Below are 19532 nucleotides of genomic sequence, written 5' to 3'. Positions count from 1 at the left end.
ATATATATATATATATATATATGTTTATGTCACGGAAATTTAATATCATATGAACCAGACCTATCAAAACCTAGCAGAAAAACGTAAAGGGTCGTCGTTTATATGTAATAAGAGTGACTGAAGCAGCCTCGTCATAATAGAATCAACTGTCAGTAATGATAAGGGTATTTGCGATAAAGAATGCAAGGCAAATGACAATGCCAGACTATACTCAACAGTAATAAAAAGGTGGTCATTCTATACATAATATTTAATCCATTTGGACAAATAATTGAATCCACAATGAAACATGGTTCATTTCAAGGACAATTCTAAATGTAATTATACTTGTTCAGTTTGTTTCGATTGTTGCTGTGCAAACTTCAAAATAGACATATTGAAACGATAACTAACGTATTGATCCAATTCTCTCAGTCATATTGCCGACAGTATCATCATAGGTGCATCTTCATATCGGTTTATCGTGAATGATAGAATATCAGCCAAATACATCATGTATCAATTTATCTCCAGAACCGAACAACGTTGATGTCAAAGATAGTAAATTTCAGTATACCATCCAATGTAAATGTTCCTGAGGCAAGGATTCTGATGATTGGACCTGTAGGAGCAGGGAAATCTAGTTTCTTTAACACCATCAACTCCATCTTCAATGATCGGATCACCAATCAAAGTAACACTGGTAGCGCGGCCAGTAGCCTCACAACTGTGGTAAGGTTACTTTCTTTGATTTAATGTACATTCTGTATATTAGAAGAGTCGAATCAGTATTAGATTCAAGTCCAGGAACTATTTTCAACAGTAGGCATGGTTTTCAATGTATTGTTATTTATTGTAATAAATGATGTTTTCATATCTCACATCAGGAATTCCAATCACGAAAGAGAACATATTAGGTATAATGTTTTTGATAACTTTTTTGAACATGATGACACTAAGTAAACCGCCATAATTTTTAACAACTTTGTCAAACTATTTTGCAGTCGTATCCATTTATGTTCTTCTGTGATTTCTGTTCTTCGCACGGAGACTATGTGTGTGTGTGTGTGTGTGAGAGAGAGAGAGAGAGATAGATAGAATAATTTGTAACGTAGCTTTAACGATTTTTCAGTTATATCGCTATGATGTGTGCAGTGTATCAGTTTATAGTGATGTCTAGCACTGGGGCATCATGCCGCAGACATGTGGCATGAAGTCCCACCCAGTCACATTCTCCTGACACCAGACCGACCAGTCCTAACACTAACCTCTTAATAATGAGCGCCTAGCGAAGATGCTGTTAGCACCATTTTTGTTAGTCTTTGGTATGACTCGGTCGGGGATCGAACCCACGACATCCTGCTTCCGAGGCAGATGCTCTAATCACTAGGCCACCGGAGCGGTATGGAAAATATGAACAGTAACTTAATTCTCCTTCTCAATTCTATGTAAAATAGCGCATTATAAATAACAACTTCTATACTAAATTTCTTGGTAATAATATTACCAATATCGATTGATGGCCCTATAATTAATATTCAAAGCTTGATCAAGACTGTCAATGAAATCCTTTCCGCCAAATAGCCAATATATCCAAAACGAAATATATTAAATAGTTATAAAGCGCTATTTCACATTCACTAGTTAATCTATTAATAAAAATAAAGCTTTCCACGTTTATTTCCACTATTGTTTATATATTCAAGTCATTGTCTTAGAAATGACTCAGTGTGCCCAGAAGCAACTTGTTTTGAAAGCATTAAACATCTTGATATCTCGTGCTCATTGTGTCACAATGTGTTTTCGAAAGCGTGTCATCTTTCTAGATATAGATCAAAGGAAGCAATGGCAAATGGTAACGGCTTTTATATTTCAGAGAAAAATGATTGATACATGTATATTGAGGTAGACACATGACATACCATTAACTTATACATTTCTAAACAACATGTTAATGATAAATTTACATAGTTACTTTTTTCCATTTCTATTGTTATGGGGAGGGGTTGTTCTTATGGGGTATAACGCCATTTTTCAGCACACGATAGGCTATGCATGGCGGCCAGTATTAATGGTGGACGAAGAACTCGTAATTGGTTAATAATGATTGACATACTAGCATTTGATGTACGCAGTGCTTTGGTACTGTGATATGTTTAGAGACCTGTAACGGCAATCTTATCTTGATGTCAAAACGTGTTTGCCAAGTTGAAAATGTTGAGTTTGTTCATTAGATAATTTTGCTTGATACAGATATCGTTTGTAGTACAGCCTCCAGTCTTTATGTATATGAATTCGAGGTGCTGAAATCACAACATGTGCATTGAAAATAATTCTGAAATCATTCCTAAAATATAGCTATTTCTGCGCTACATTATGCATACTTGATTAATCTAAAAATATTCTAAACTTTTTTTGAAGTATCGACAATACCAGGTACGATGCGGTTTAAATGGACAAGTTCTGAAATTTAGGCTGTGTGACACCTGTGGTATAGAGGAGACTAAAGGCCCAAGTCTGACGGATCTGGTTTACCTGTTGGAGGGAAATGTTCCTGACGGTTATAATGTATGCTTCAGTAATGTATATTAAATCATTAAATATAGTTTAAAGTTAAATGTAAATTGTCTAGCTACAACGGCATATATTTACATTTGCTACTATAATCACATTTCTTATTTTGTATTAGATAGAAGAAGGATAAATATTTCCGAAATATAAGAAGGCAGTAGTCAATGTTTCAAATAAAAATGTTGGTACATTTGATGTCTAGAGAGGGGAAACGTTGTTTGCCATTGTCCACGATACATGTTGTATTTAATGATATGACAGTCTACATTTCCAGAATATTTGAGGGCGTTAGTGAGCCAAGGATCAGCTAAGAGTGATAGATAATGAGTTTTGCATACTTTCGAAATGTACTTTATATTTCATCCATCACCTTTAATTACACCTACTTACCATTCATATTCTACCTTTCGTAAACATTAGTTCAACCCTTCATCACCTATCAATCGAGACACATGTGGATTCTTAAGCCACCCAAGACTGAAAGACCAGATCCACTGCGTAGTATTCGTACTCGATGCAAGTACGGTGCAAGTTGCTTCTGGGTCGATTTGGAACAAGCTCAACCAATTTCAAACTGAACTCAACAGAAGAGGTAAAAAATATTTTTCGTTGCATCATAATGTCGCTCACTGTATAATTTTTTATATATAACTAACGTTGAAACCTTATGACCAAAGTGTTTTAACGGTGAATTTCACGTCGATTAGATTAACGAGCTTATTTATGTTTTTAAATCTTTCATTTAGGACCATGAAAATACTGTATATGTTTGGTCTGACTTGATTAAAAAATTTAACTCCAACAATCCTCTGTCATCAGATTAACTTGCCTTATATAATCTTATAATCGTCATATAAATGATAATACAAAAAGGAAAAATACAAACATTTAAATACACGAGAAAGATATACAGTTGCTGCGGTCCTGTTTACCAAATATTTTGGTACATGCCAAATATAAACTGGTAAATTATGTATATCAGGTTACAAGTGGTTGCTGTAAATACGATTAAACCTCGCACAATCAACTATGTTTGATATGGATCTTCAGCAACATACATTAAGTATAAATACTGCTAATAGTCGTTGCGTGACGTTATCTGTAAATCACAAGTACTTAACTACTATAAAAGCGACTTTAATACCTGTTTATCACTCGGTTGAAAATTACTTTACCTACTTGTTAAACATCTACATAGACGGAACTGCAAATCATTTTTTAATAGTAAACTTGCAAATAATGCAAGTAGAGCAAAACGTTTGGTAAGCTCCTTCTTTAATTTGTGCAGATTTTAGTAGCATTTTTGTTCCCTATCATACAACTTAAAAAAAAACAACATAGCATTGGATAAAATAAAAGTTGCCTTTGACAGTAACTGGTCAAAACAAGATGTTGAAAACAAACCTGATTGTATACACACAGATCTATCTGTCTGTCTATCTATCTATCTATCTATCAATATAATTACAGAAATTCCCAAGGTTATCGTCTTAACAAAGATCGACACACTGTCTAACGCTGTCAATGAGGACGTGTCCGCAGTTTTTCAATGTCCGAAGGTCAAGAAGGCAGTAGAAAATGTATCTGGAACACTTGGCGTGCCACAAAATAATGTCTGGCCCATCAAAAACTATGAGACTGAGGTGTGTCTGAACGAAAAGGTCGACAGCCTGGCACTTCTGGCTCTTGATCAGATACTTGGATTTGCAAACGACTTTTTGATAAAGAAAGAAGCATCATTTCATATTGATCCTTGGAGGGAATCATTATTTACTCATGAGGTATTGAAACATAAATGGATCCTGATGTTTTGTTTTTGTTGTTTGTTTCTTGGCGATATATGAAATTCTGACTCTTGGTTTTATTTATTTTAAACTTTCCCGAATGATGTACAGACTCAATACCTGACATCTGAATTTACTTCTTACACATCTTGTCTCGATATATATGCTTGTTACCGTATTAAAATACATGAATTATTGAAGTCTAGAAGATCCTCAAAAAATATGGATCAACAAAAGTGCCTCATTAAAAAATGTGGATATGAATTAGCAGTCATTCACTCGAACAAATATTATATAGCATCTGATAATTTGCGTCTGATGCAAATACAACAGACATATCGGACGGTCGGATAAAATAATAATGTCCAAACAGACTTCAAAATAAATTCTTTCCACCTTATAATTCATTGTTTGGGTACAATAATTGGATTGCGATTTAGAAAGCAGGGAAACATCACCTAAATAAGAGTACGGTTGCTGCATATAAGCGACTGTACTATGTGTACAACTTTTGCAAACATTATTGTTTATAGATCAATACTGCATTATTTCTATCCTCATGAACGAAGCGCAAAAATATTTTATTTGACAATCGCTACAGTGACTGCTGACAATTAGGTGTCTTTAACATAAGTAGCTACTCAGAGTCTATCAGCTGTTATATCGTCATATTGTAGCCAATACAATTTCATTAATCAATTGTCACGGAATTTTCCGGGCGATTTGCAAAGCAAATACGAATGTTACTTGCACTGAAACATAAAGCAGCGTTTTTAAATCAGAGAGAAGCAAATCTGAATTGCGCTCAACCTCTAGACTTTTGAGGAAGATAAATCAAGCATGATTCGGACGGCTCAGTAATAGCCAATTGCATCAAGTATGCCATTTGTGTCTTTAAAATGCATTTATCTCATGAAAACACAACATTAATTAAGCTGATGTTCTACATTGGATGTTCAAGGTGGTTCTTAACATAGGTCAGATAATACTGGTGCATCTGACTTTATTACTATTGAAAGTGATTTCATCAAACTGTGGAAGAATGACGAAAATATATAAAAAAAACGTATTTAGTGTAGTATTATAGGCAAAGGCATATATTAGAAAACAGTATCGAGAAACAATTTTGCAATACAAAATTAAGACTAACACAAATAATTACATATTCTTATTTGTTGGGAATTAGAGGCTGTAATTAGATATCATGCTAAAAGTAACGAGAAGTATGTAATATTGTTCCCATTCAAGATTTATATAGCAAACAACTTAAGAATTTTTAACATTTACAAGTTGTTACGAATAACCTTTGCTCTTGAAGAATCTGTTCATCTTTTTGTTTATATATGCGCTGGTACATGTATTAGTTCTGAGAAAAATTAGAATATCGATTCCGCAAAAAATCGTGTATCGCGGATTAACTATTTGTCCATTTATCTATAGACTAGAGCAGGTTTGATGGCTAGAATAGAAAGTTTCAATCCACCAGCTGCATTAGAAGTCTTTGAGGCAAGGATTCTGATGATCGGACCAGTTGGAGCAGGGAAGTCCAGTTTCTTTAACACCATAAACTCCATCTTCAATAATCGGATCACCAATCAGAGTAATACTGGTAGCGCTGTCAGCAGCCTTACAACAGTGGTAAAGTTGATGCTATTAATTTAATGCAGATTTTGTAAATTACAACATTAGAAAATCTATTGTTAACATGGAAGTACATTTGTTCAATATAGTATTGCATTATCTAAACTTTTTGGTTTATATTTAACACAGGTGAATAATTTGAAACACGTAATTGTCTAATTTTGGAAATTCATAACATTTATCACTGTTTGCCACAAGAAACGGTAACATGATATTTTTCTGGGTGGGATGATACTCTCGCTATGTCCTGATATAGCTATCAGCGAAATCAACACGATCTTTTAGCACGAAGGATAAAACTGTAAATAAGAACCAATTAGCACATGTCAAATATATGTCTTAAATATTACCTAAAGCAGCCAGTCTTCTCAGGTTTTAGCGCTGATGTTTATCAGATATAAATAGTAGAGTGTTTTAGTTCTATTAAATAAATCATGATGTATCGAAATTGAAAAGAAGTGTTAAACGTTTTGAATACTCAGCGCTTTTTTGTATTGTCAACCGTAGAAGATAAATGTGACTATTGCAAGAAACAGATTGTGCACTGTTTTGAGTGAAAATGTTCCCGATATTTCATTAGGTTTAAGTGGATCTTAAGGACCTTAGCATAACGCGACAGCTCAAGGCCATTTTTGGCGATTCATAACCATTAATTTCTCATTTTTAAATTCACAATTCCTGTTACAATTTGTATATCCAGTGTAGGGACGGAGATAAAACAAGTTTTCAAACATGTCCTATGCTATAGGACATCCACGCGTTGTACGTCACCTAGAGAGGTGATTGAAATTTCTTATTTTCGATTGTGTTTTGTTATTTCCTGGTGAAATAGTTATAACTTTAGATTGTGTTTTGTTATTTCCTGATGAAATAAGTATACTGGACGTCGTTGCTGCTACAAGTCACAAGCATACGCATAATGAACAATGACCATTCTCTTAAAGGGATACCGCTTTAACAGTACATGACATTTCTGCAATAACTTAATTACTGCGAAAATATGCTGAGTAAATGCAAATAATGAAACCTTTAAAAGTTAATGACTCATGGGGTATCTGTTTTTCTTCCAACCTCTCTCGCAGAGTTTACTTTATCCATACATCAGTCAGAATTTGTATAAGTATATTCCCAACTATCACTGCGGCATTTACATAGATAGCGGCACATACTTATTATGAATTTATACTAATATATATAAGCATACCCGATTCAGAGAATATGAGAGAGAGAGTGAGAGATTACATGCATAGAATCGTAAATGGATAATGTGACAAAAGTGGCACATATTGGACAAGAGCACATATACCAAAACAAAAAGAGGAGACATTCCATAACTAACTCGATAATGATCATGTGGAGAAAAACACTTTTGAAAACACCATAATTATATAAAGCGTTTTATGTCTTTAATGCATGTTTGAAATATGTAATTGCAGGCTAATATTAACAGTCTCAGTAGAAGCATATGACTATACAACAATATAGTTTTAGTCATACCTACACAAAGATACTTTAGAATTTGTACCAATTTATTACCCAGTTTTATACGGTCTTTGCAAAAAAAATATGTAATTATATGTGTTCTTGTTATCATCACCACAGGCACACAACGTTTCAAATATGTTGTCATGCAATTTATTATCCTCTCAGTACATATTTGTCTTGCTTATAATTTATATTATTCCTTCATGGCTTTTTCACTTTGTGTAGCATATACATATTTATAGTATATATTTAGCTTGTATAGGTGTCCTTTTCTGCTGAAGAAATGTTTGTTCAGATCAAAGCATCAAATTAATATTATACTATTTCGTATCATTTGTTGCTTGTCCCTTTCTTTCCCTTGGAAATCAACCGCAACCCGACGGCATGCAAAACATACTGTGTTAGCTCTAATGGTATCAATCTTCTCACATCAGTGCTTTGATTTTAATAATACACAATTGGGAAAAATTTGGTATATCAGCGTCCATGCTGTCTATCCATCTCGCGCATGTATGTAATTCAAATTCTCTTTAACTATCTCTAGGTTTTGGGCACCTAAGATATTATACACATCTTGCGTATCGTTACACCATATTATTCCTTTCTTATCAGGTTATGTTTTGCCAAAGATTTGAGATATTCCACTTGGTTCCAAATGTTCATCGATTATATATTTTTTTTATATTCAGAAGCTTCCACCTAGTGCGCAAATGTCCAGACATTTACGAGTTAGCCTTGTTTTGTTGCGTCAAAAGCGGTTATAGATTTTGCTCTTCCTGATTGTCTTGATTGTCCTTTTGTCTAAACCGCTAGATCATTTAGAAGAAATTCAATTATAAACTAGAAATATCTACTCCATAAGTACTATCAGGCTTAAGAATCCCACACTCATACAGTAGTATGCATTACCTCGTTTGTCAAAAAATATCAAAATCTTACCCAATATATGGCTTAGTTCCAGACCCATTTTCTTTATGTAGTATCGGCAATACAGGGTTCAGTCCGGGAGGACTGGAGAAATGCTAAACTTTCGTCTGTGTGACACCTGTGGCATAGAAGAGACAAACGGCCCAAGCCTGTCTGATCTGCTTTACCTTTTAGATGGGAACGTACCAGATGGTTACCAGGTATGCTTCGGTAATGCAAGGCATACATGTTGCATTAGTTTCTCTAATGTCCTTAATATATTTCGTATTAGTCTGTTTTACAAAGACGTCTGATAATATGAAATGTTATTATCCTGCTTGACTATATTTAACGTGACCAATCATGCAGTACATACTGCTTTCAAATATGTCAGATTTGTATTTTATTAAAAACAATTATTATTACAGTTGTTTTATCTACGATAGAGGATTTATGACGTTCTAAAGTTCCACAAGAATCAGTCAAATTTAAGCTATAATGTTTTTTAGTAATTGAATACTCTTTTAATTTGTTAAGAAATGAATTCAGAGATCAATAGGATGCAAATACAATTTTACTAAATTAAATTCACATTAATATCGAAAGAGAAAAGGCCTCATTTTCGAAAAAAACATTACAGTGCGTCGATGAGCATGCGTAAATAAATGTAGCACTTAAACACTGGTTTATAAATGTACTATTAGCATAACTTACAATATCTATGCCTACACAAATATCCAAGTCACCATATTTTGTAAATTAGTCCAGAAATACAGTCAGGCAAAGCGTATATGCTTACAACCGTTTGAAGTAAAAATCGTACATCTCATGTTTACTTCAAAACATTATGCAGTGTTTCTTTAAAATATAAAGATTAACAAATACGTTTAGTAGGTACAGGTGTAAGTACAAGTACCTGCCAGGCGTACCAAGGGTGGTGGTACGTATTATGCACATGGTCAATGTTTTTATAACACGATGGTATGAACAGCTGTTCTTAGTCATCGAAGTCTTACCAATTTAATAACCTTGTAATCTCGCGCTATAACGTTCCAAATTCTGCATTGAAGTTTTACTTTGTAACGTGATGATATGAACATTTTTACTTCTACGCAGAAGATTTACCAGTTAAAGTTATCACGAAAAGACACCACAAGATTACTTAACCTAATTAGGCATTTGTAGGTGATATCGACAGTCATTCATAATAACATGTTTTATTTATACCATTTGTTATCACCTAGTTTAATCCTTCATCTCCGATCGATCCCAAGATTCCCGGATTCATAAAGCGTCCACGTCTCAAAGATCAGATTCACTGTGTGGTGTTTGTGTTTGATGCAAGTACTGTGGAACTTGTTCCCAAGTCAGTTTGGACAAAAGTAGCTGAACTTCAAAATCAAATTAACAAAAGAGGCACGTAGCAATTCTGTGTTTAACGTAAAAATTCGAATCCATGTAGTTGTATTTACACCAATTCAATAAGCACATTAAAATAAGCATTTCCCTTTGAATTATTTATTAATTTTGTTAACAATGTATGTGATAAAAAGTAAGCCAATATATTTTTTTATCAGTATCATTGGATTAAGTTTTATTTCATCGTGCCACCGGATAATGACTATTTTATTGTACCACTTCATAAATCGACAAACATTTCAGTTTAATTTACCCATCAATATGAAATCATTTCTTTACAAATACACCATATTTTGTTACAAAAAAAGATATCCCCTATAGATTGTGGTATATTTGTCTATATCGAAATGTTTTAAGGCTTGAACGTTTCCAAATATGTGTGATAAATGTAGAGAAGTATTCAAGGCTCTTTTCCTTAAAAACACGTTAGACAAAAGTGAGAGAAGATAAAGTTTGCTTCTTTTAACGTTTGTAAATCGTTTGGTAGAAATCCCCAAAGCTGTCATCCTCACTAAGGTTGACAAACTGGCTGTTACTGTGGAAGAAGACTTGTCTAGGGTCTTTGAATGTGAGGAGGTCAAAAAGGCAGTAGAGAAGATGTCTGATACGATTGGTCTGCCAAGACAAAATATCTGGCCAATCAAAAACTACGAGAGTGAGATATATATAAACGAGAAGGTCAACATCCTCGCACTGGGTGCCCTCGATCAGATCCTTGGATTTGCGAGGGACTTTTTGATGAAGAAAGAATCATTGCTTTCTTTTGTACCTTGGAGAGAAGCGCAACCTTTCACACGTGAGGTAGATTTTGATAGTTATAAATATATTACTTAGCTATTCAAGTTCTAAACCTCTTTGGAGCTTTTTTCACTGCCTATTAACATGACTCTCATTTACAAATAAACTAAATAATACCATAATGGAATCATGTTATGAAATGCCTGGAACAGATCTGCCACAATAGTCCACTAAATTGCAATATTTATTTTCATATTTGTAATTTGAAAACAAATACCGCTATGAAAACATTTGTATGCTGTAATAAATACATTGTACGTATTTGTAATTATCGCACATAGAATACATATTTGAATAACTGATAAGAATAATTATCGACATGTTTTCGTTTCTTTTGATTGTTATTGTTGTGTGCTCTTTTTTCGTTACCTTCGAAATATGTGAGACCCATTTTAGAATACTTCTTTTTCTACTGTGAGAGAAACACAACGATTATAGCATCCTAACCTGAAAGAGAAAACAAAATAAGCAATTTTTTTAAAACAAATATTTGCAGGAATACTGATGATATCGTTGAATGAAGTCATTATTTTTACCACGATCTGTCACTAAATAGTTTGCCTCTTTGTACACGAACATTCCTTTATAGGTTGCTTAGTAAACAAAACTAGAATTCGATTACTTCTTTACAGAACAAGTTAACATTATTAGACAAACTAGAAAGCTACAGTCCCCCGAGTGTCACGAAACTCTCTCAGGCAAGGATTCTTATGATCGGGCCAGTACAAGCGGGGAAGTCTAGTTTCTGCAACACCATTAATTCAATCTTTGCTGACCGAATTACCCATCGCAGTGTGAGTGGTAGTGCAACAAGCAGTATCACAAAGGAGGTAAAATTAGTTTCCCCACATTGTTGTAGAATGGTGCGCTATTCTTACAAAGCATAACAAATCAAAACAAAAGAAAATCCTTGCGACTTCTTAGGATATAGGGTGAAACATAACAAGTTACCAGTTTGTTCACTTTAGGTCGTAGATTATGTTTAATCACAGTCTATGTTTGCTTTGAGCAAAAACCTCACACCTTTTAATAAGATTTGGTCTTCTTGTGAAACAGTGTGCATATTAATCCTTTGACTGCGATTGTACACGTAAATATTCCACGAGCATATGCCATAAGTTTAAAGAATGAATATAGTGTTATTGTGTTAAGCCATATATCTTGACTGAACGGATTATTGTTCAGATGTTGCTAATGTTGCTATGCAGTCAGTATATGCTAAAGGAGTAATACCTTGTGCAGAACTGGAACATATGTAACAATGCTGAATGGCAATTAGATTGGGAACATAATACATTATTTAAGTGCATCAGGAAATTTATATTTCTTTACGTAAACAATTAGCTACGTCGTTAATATGTTTCTTGATCTCTGGCAGATGAGGCCGATACTTACTACGTGGCTTCGTTTCGAATTTCTTCCATATGTTACAGCAGAACTTTGTCATTTCTTTCCTCGTCATTTTCTGCCAGGTACTCTTTGGTCTTCTACTTTTTCCTTTTCCTTTTGGTTTCATATGATGAGAGTAGTCATAATTCTCTCGTATCGTCGTTGCATAGCATGGCCTATCCATAGGTATCTATTTCATTTTATTTCTTACGCGAACGGTACGTTCTCTGAAAAATTCAAAAAGCTGTTCGTTTGAGAAATTATTTATATGGCCAAAGCAAATTGAATAGTTTACTCAAATATGTTATCCTCAAAACATTATCTAGCCAGAACTAAAAACAATATTTTCCTATTGTTTCGTCAATTTATTCCTTATTCAAATATTACATACACACTTGAACATTTATCTCAAATTAAATTCTTGTCGATAGGGAATATGACTATTATGAAAGATATTAATGTTGCTAAGAATAGAAGTGAAGAGCAAGCGTTATAATTGATTTTTTAAATATTCTTCTTTGTTACGTGTCCTCAGTCGCGTATAATGTTTAGCACGATTGTTTTAATTTTCCATAATATTTCCCTTTTTAAAAAAAATAAACATTATTGTAAATAATACATTTATTACTCATTGTTCGATTTAAGCTAAAAGTTAAAATCCTAGTGTGTTATCCCAAATATGAGATTAGAAATAGACACTCAACCTGGTAGATTTATCACGAGACCTTTTTGGATCCTGTACGCATGCTATCACGTGCATTCGACAGTGTATTTATTCCTCATTCCCGGGGCACCGAGGGGCCGAGTGGTATAAAGCGCTCTCCGGTACGGATCACTGCCATCTCACATCTGTCTGCGTAGGTTCGATTGATTGATTGATTGATTATTTATTTTTTAACGGCGCATCAGCACTTTTAGGCTATTTAGCGCCAAACAAAGTGTTATTTGTATAATCTTTTAAAACTTATAAATGGTCCTATATCGACCAGCGATATAAAAGAACAAATGGTTGAAATTAAAAACGGTAAGATGGTAACGGTGCAAAATAAAGCTTCCCGATCAACGGGAGATGTAAAAAAGATGAATAGGTATTAAAATGGGACGGTATATATATTGCATAAAACTGCACAAAGTGATAGCATAAAAGTCAGAGTTTAGAGTAAATATTTACGGCTTTCAAGAACTCTATAATACGAGTGATGTTTATATTATCAAAAAGTTCTTTCATGTCATGCACAACGTAATAACGATCACGCGTAGGTTGTAGGTCAAAGAACTTTATCATAAAGTGCTTGACAGTGAATGGTTCATTGCAAGAAACGCACTCTGGTGGGTCTTCACCTTTTAGTATGTGGGTGTGGGTGATATAAGTATGACCAATTCGGATTCTTGCAAGGACTACCTCCTCCCTACGAATGGTTCTGTAGGAAGGAGTCCATTCTCCTAGAGTTGGTTTGATTGCGTGAAGTTTGTTATTTACAGCATCATTCCATGATGCCTGCCACTTCTGACGTAAGAACTTTCTGATACAAGGTTTAAAATCTGTATATGGTATTTTAAAATCAGTTGGTTCTTGAGAAAGGGCCATTTTAGCAGCGCGATCTGCTTTTTCGTTACCTTTAATACCAATGTGGCTAGGTAACCAACAGTATATTATATTGTGGGAGACACTCAGCTCGGTATTTTTTACGAGTATGTTTTTCAATAATGGGTTCTCCAGTTTTCTATTGTGTAGTGACTGGAGTACTGATAGCGAGTCGGAGAAGATGATACAGTTTAAAATACGGTTCTTTTCTATATGTTGCAGAGCAAGGTCTATTGCTCTGATTTCGGCTGTAAAAATTGATGCTCCATTTGGTAAGCGAACTTGCGTTGTGTGATTTCCACAAACAAAGGCTGCAGCAGTCTTTTCCTCATCCTTTGATCCATCAGTGTAAATTCTGGTATAGTTTTTAAATTAGGTGAGGAGTTCATGGTAAGAGTTGTGGAAGACAGAAGGGTTTGTTTCGGATTTTTTTCCATCATGTAGCGTAAAACGTACTTTTGGTTGTTTAATTAGCCAGGGTGGTGTTTCAGAGATGGATGATTTCTGAATTTTAGAAAGATCTATATTTGTAGTGTCAAGGCTGGATGATATCACTGGACAACAAATTTTTACAAAAGTCATGTTACTGAAATAAAACTAGTCAATTCTTATCAATTTTTATGTGCTGAACACGAATATGACAGTCAAATTGCAAAATTGGCTCTAGTTTTTTTGTAATCTGCAAGAAATTAATGTTTACATAACGAAATGCATTCCAATAGTAAAAGGTCAACTGTAATAGCCTACCTATAAAAAATCAAGTCATTGACTACATCTTAGATTTCTTCGCCTGTCTCTTGTACAGCTGTTCGGGAGCATCTCTGAGGAGTGTCCAGCAGTAGTCAGCCAGCATTGTAGTGGACCATTTTCCCTGGTATCTTTGTTCCATTGTTGCGATATCTTGATGAAAACGTTCGCCGTGTTCATCACTAACAATACCACAGTTGCTAGGAAAGAAATCCAAATGGGAATGAAGGAAGTGAATCTTTAGAGACATATTGCAGCCAAGTTTCTTATACTTCATCAACATGTCTTCTACTAGTTCCTTATAGTTTTCTGCCCTAACATTTCCGAGGAAGTTTGTAGAAACTAGGCGAAAAGCATTCCATGCTTGTTTCGCGTCACCTTCCAGCAAGTTGTTGAACCGGTCATCTTTGAAAAGCTCTCGAATCTGAGGACCCACGAAAACTCCTTCTTTAATCTTTGCTTCGCTGAGTCGAGGGAATTTTTCATGCAGGTATCGGAATGCTGGCAAAGTCCGGTCAATGGCTTTCACGAAGTTCTTCATCAAACCTAGTTTGATGTGAAGGGGTGGTAGCAAGATTTTCTGAGCCTCAACCAGAGCTGGGTGTTGGATATTCTTCTCTCCAATGGCTACATTCTGCCTGTGAGTCCATTCCTTCCTCATGTAGTGCATTTCCCTTGCTCGGCTATCCCACTCGCATAAGAAACACATGTATTTTGTATATCCTTGCTGCAGTCCCATTAAAAGGGGAACTACCTTCAAATCACCACAGAGGTGCCAGCTGTACTTGTTATACTCAATGGAATTCAGTAGCTGCCTTAAGTTATCGTATGTCTCTTTCATGTGGACAGCATACGCTACTGGAATAGATGGAAGAATGTTTCCATTGTGCAAAAGCACAGCCTTGAGACTCAGTTTCGAAGAGTCCACAAATAGTCTCCATTCTTGTGGGTCATGAGTGATTTTTAAAGCATTCATGAGGCCCTCAATATCGGAACAGAATATCAGATTACTTTCCTTTCTGAAGAAAGGCTCCAATTGCTGGTGGCGCTTTCGATATGCAGTAATTGTGACATCTTCTTCTAGAAGATTCCATTGTTGGAGTCTTGATCCTAGCAATTCTGCCTTGTTCTTTGATAAGTCCAAATCACGAATCAGGTCATTTAGTTCTTCCTGTGTTATTCTGTGTGGGGTTGATGATGCACCACAGTGAAAATCTGGATCACTGCATGCTGATGGACCAGGAGAAGAACAGGTCGACTCACCTTTGTCTTCGTCAGATGAATCAAGAGAATATTCTGCTGGAGGTTCTGGAATAGGAAGTCCCTCACCATGTGGAACTGGTCTCAATGCAGACGGAATGTTTGGGTAGACTATTCTCGACTTCTTTCGCTTCGTTATTCCGCCGGAAAGAGGAGGAACCAAGCAGAAGTAACAGTCATTTAGGTGGTTGCTTGGCTCTCTCCACACCATTGGGACTGCAAACGGCATTGATGACCTTTTGCAATTCAACCACTGTGAAAGCTGTGTTGTACATGTAGCACAGCATATATGCGGAGCCCAAGGCTTGTCTTGGTCACCAACCTTGCATCCGAAGTAAAGATGATATGCCTTCTTCACTTGAGAATTGATACTTTTCTTCTGGTTGGCAAATGTCACTTCCCCACAAATATAGCAAAAATTGTCCGCGGTATTAACACACTTTCGAGGCATTACTGTTCTTTATTGTACGTAAATGGATAAAATAATAAGTTTTATGTAACAGTAGCTTGAACTGTCTCGCACAACGTCTAAAATATTTTAAATGCTGAACCTATCTGATTGGGCTTTATATAGTACACTGCTTACGTCAGCTTCAGCAGCCGCCTGGCATTAGTATAATAGGCCTACACATGTATAGTACACTGCTGATGTCAACTTACTTCAGCAGCCGCATGGCATTAGTATTGCATTGCATCAGAAAATGATGCAATCAACTGTGGATGATGTGAGCATGATGGTATTATGCAATGTTACATCATTATTCCGGATGTTGCTGCAGTCCTACTGGAGAAATTTACACAGTGAAACATAGAAAATGAGGTATATGAATATCTTCAAAACGAGAGCCAATACAAATTTTTCACGGTTATATTCGTGTTCGGCACACCAAAATACTACAGATTAGGGCCTTTTCAAGTCAGTAATGATTTCACTGTTGACCAGTGTATTCTAATGCCAAAGGAAGGTATGGCGTTTGGTTTATTTTCGTATAAAGTTTTGTATTTGGGTTAAAAAAAACAGCCGAAAAAGCAGGATTCAGAGGGTTTGATTTTAATTTGAGAGCATACTGTGCGGAAAGCATTTCTCTACGATGCGATAATGGTGGTTCATTCGCCTCAGCTAGAAGGCTTTCACACGGGGATGTTTTAAATGCTCCCAGAGCCAGTCTTATTCCCTGATGATGAATTGCATCAAGCATTTTAATATACGATTTTCTGGAAGAACCATACACAACGCAACCATAGTCCAGTTTGGAGCGAATAAACGTTCTGTATAAATTTAGGATGACTTTTCTATCAGCACCCCAGTCAGTGTGCGCTACTAATTTAAGTAGGTTAAGTGCTTTTAAGCATTTAGCTTTTAAGTTCTTTAGGTGTGGAATAAAGGTCAGTTTTCTGTCAAAGATTATACCTAAAAATTTGGTTTCCTCAACAACTGGAATAGGTGTTCCATCCAGTGCGAGGTTCGGTTCATCGTGATGTTTTCGTAACTGACAGAAATGCATGCATACCGTTTTTGATTTCGAGAATTTGAAACCGTTTGCATTGGCCCAATTTTGAATTTTGTTTATATTTTGCTGCAGTTGTCTTTCAATTGTATGCATGTGCTTTGACCGATAACATATTAGAAAATCATCAACGTATAACGAGCAATCCACACCAGGAGTCAAACACTTGGTGATGCTATTAATTTTGATGTTAAAGAGCGTCACAGATAAAATACTGCCCTGGGGCACACCCATCTCTTGCTCGTGCAGATCTGAGAGGGTAGAGCCCACTCGTACTTTGAATTCTCTGTCGGAGAGAAAGTTGGATATGAAAGAGGGCAGACGGCCTTTTAGACCTAGATCGTTCAGGTCATTTAGTATCCCGTACTTCCATGTCGTGTCACAGGCCTTTTCTAAATCAAAGAAAACCGCTACTAAATGTTCTTTCTTAATAAATGCATCGCGAATAAATGTTTCCAGTCTAACCAGATGATCATTGGTGCTCCGGCCATATCGAAAGCCACTTTGGAAAGGAGATATTAAATTGTTAGTTTCCAAATACCAGACAAGCCGAGAATTGATCATTCGTTCCATTGTTTTGCACACACAGCTTGTGAGTGCAATTGGTCGATAGCTGTTGGGGTCTTCGCTATCTTTACCGGGTTTGGGGACTGGTATTACAGTTGCTTCTTTCCAGATTTTTGGTACATTACCAGTAATCCATAAATCATTAAAGAGTTTCAAAAGAGATGTTAATGATGATTCTGGAAGGTGTTTCAGAAACTGGTAATGTATCTCGTCAGGCCCAGCGGATGTATCATGGGCCTTATCTAAAGCCTCCCTAAGCTCCGATAGTGAGAACAATTGATTATAACTTTCCGAGTTGTTGGATGTGAATTTTAAACGTGACTTTTCTTTTTGAGTTTTAAGTTTTCGGAAGGCTTCTGAATAATTAGATGATGATGAATTTTTCGAGAAACTGTCAGCAAGAATATTTGCAATGTCACGTTTTGAACTAAAGTTGTTATTGTTCAGTGTCAGATGTCGGAGAGGGTTTTGCTTTCTCTTTCCGTTTATTTTGCGTATAGTGTCCCAAACTTTTTTAACAGAGGAACGAGAGTTTAAAGAAGAAACATACTTCTTCCATGATGCTCTTTTACTTTCTTTGATTATGCGGCGAACTTTGGCCCGGGCAATGCGATATATATTTAAGTTTTCGGGCGTCGGTTGATTATTAAATTTTCTTAATGCTTCTCGGCGTAGTTTAATGGCTTCCTTACATTCCTTAGTGACCCAAGGTTTTTGGGTTCTTTTACAATATGGCGATGACTTGGGAACGGATTCTTCTGCAATCTCTATTAAAATAGATGTAAAATGCTGAATGGTGTCGTCAACATTGAAAACTGTATCCTCATTCAGCCTAGTTTTACAGAGTGTTTCAAACTTGGCCCAGTCGGCATTCTTTAAATTCCATTGTGGAATTACTTCATCGACTGTAGATTTAAGATTTACAAGAAAGATTGGGAAGTGATCGCTGCTGTGAAGGTCATCTGCGACCTTCCATTCATAGTCCAAAAGCAGCGATGGGGTACAAATTTTCAAATCAATACACGTGTATGTACCAGTTCCTGGGTGTAAATATGTCGGTGATTTGGTATTATATAGACACAAATCGTGTCTGGAAATGAAGTCTTCTATTTTGTGACCTCTGTCACTTATGTGATTTGAACCCCATAAAATGTTATGGGCATTAAAATCACCGAGTAGAATAAAGGGTGCGGGGAGTTGTTGAACAAGGTCGTCTAATTCATTTGTTACTAAATTGGTGTTTGGTGGTATGTAGATAGAACAAAAGGTAATCACCCGATTCAGAGTGACGCTCACATCAGTGGCTTGTAAATTTGTGTTTAGAGGGATGACGCTATGAGGGGCTCTGTTGTTCACAATAACAGAGACTCCTCCTGAGGCTCTGTCAACATTATGAGAGTAGTTGTTAAACAGGGAGTAGTTTTTAAGTGTGATGTTATCTGTATCTTTCAAAAATGTTTCCTGAAGACATAGTACTGCAGGATCACGTTCGTTTAAGAGCAAAAGAATATCATTGTAGTTGGCTTTAAGTCCTCTACAGTTCCATTGTATGATGGAGTTCTTCATTACAAGTTAATATTGAAGATTCTGGAGCTAGGTTAGAACTTTCGCGGAGGCAATGTCTTTGGTTATTTATCTGGAGGAAGTACGGGGGTGAATTTTTTGTTGTTAGGTCTGGAGCCACCTTGAGGACATGGAGCAGATTCTTCTGCATCCATATCCTCAAAGTCTCCAAACCTATTGTGCAGTTTTATTGGGCCATCAGACCCTTTTTGCTGCCTATTTGCTGTCGACTTTTTCTTACTGTTTGGTGATTTTGATGGTGGAGGATTGTTGAACGTTGTTTGCGTCGATGTTGAGTTTTTTGGGGGTTTGTAATGCGATATGTTCGAG

At 35.8% G+C, this 19532-nt stretch overlaps 1 protein-coding gene across 2 annotated transcripts in view; it reads left to right on the top strand.

Moving 5' to 3' along the window:
- Positions 1-19532, top strand: part of LOC149774458 (uncharacterized) — a 58003-nt gene that overhangs the window by 28860 nt on the left and 9611 nt on the right. For both annotated transcript variants that reach the window (XM_089945145.1, XM_089945146.1), the window contains 9 exons: positions 514-711; positions 2401-2547; positions 2971-3142; positions 4021-4331; positions 5775-5972; positions 8441-8587; positions 9611-9782; positions 10273-10586; positions 11216-11413. In XM_089945145.1, the coding sequence (XP_089801271.1) occupies positions 514-711; positions 2401-2547; positions 2971-3142; positions 4021-4331; positions 5775-5972; positions 8441-8587; positions 9611-9782; positions 10273-10586; positions 11216-11413 (1857 nt within the window). The remainder of the gene's footprint in view (positions 1-513; positions 712-2400; positions 2548-2970; positions 3143-4020; positions 4332-5774; positions 5973-8440; positions 8588-9610; positions 9783-10272; positions 10587-11215; positions 11414-19532) is intronic.

Source organism: Sinohyriopsis cumingii, unplaced genomic scaffold, assembly GCF_028554795.1.
Source record: "Sinohyriopsis cumingii isolate HCF-2022 unplaced genomic scaffold, ASM2855479v2 utg000229l, whole genome shotgun sequence".
In the NCBI taxonomy this organism is placed as follows: Eukaryota; Metazoa; Mollusca; class Bivalvia; order Unionida; family Unionidae; genus Sinohyriopsis; species Sinohyriopsis cumingii.
This window is presented reverse-complemented; position numbering and strand designations above follow the sequence as displayed.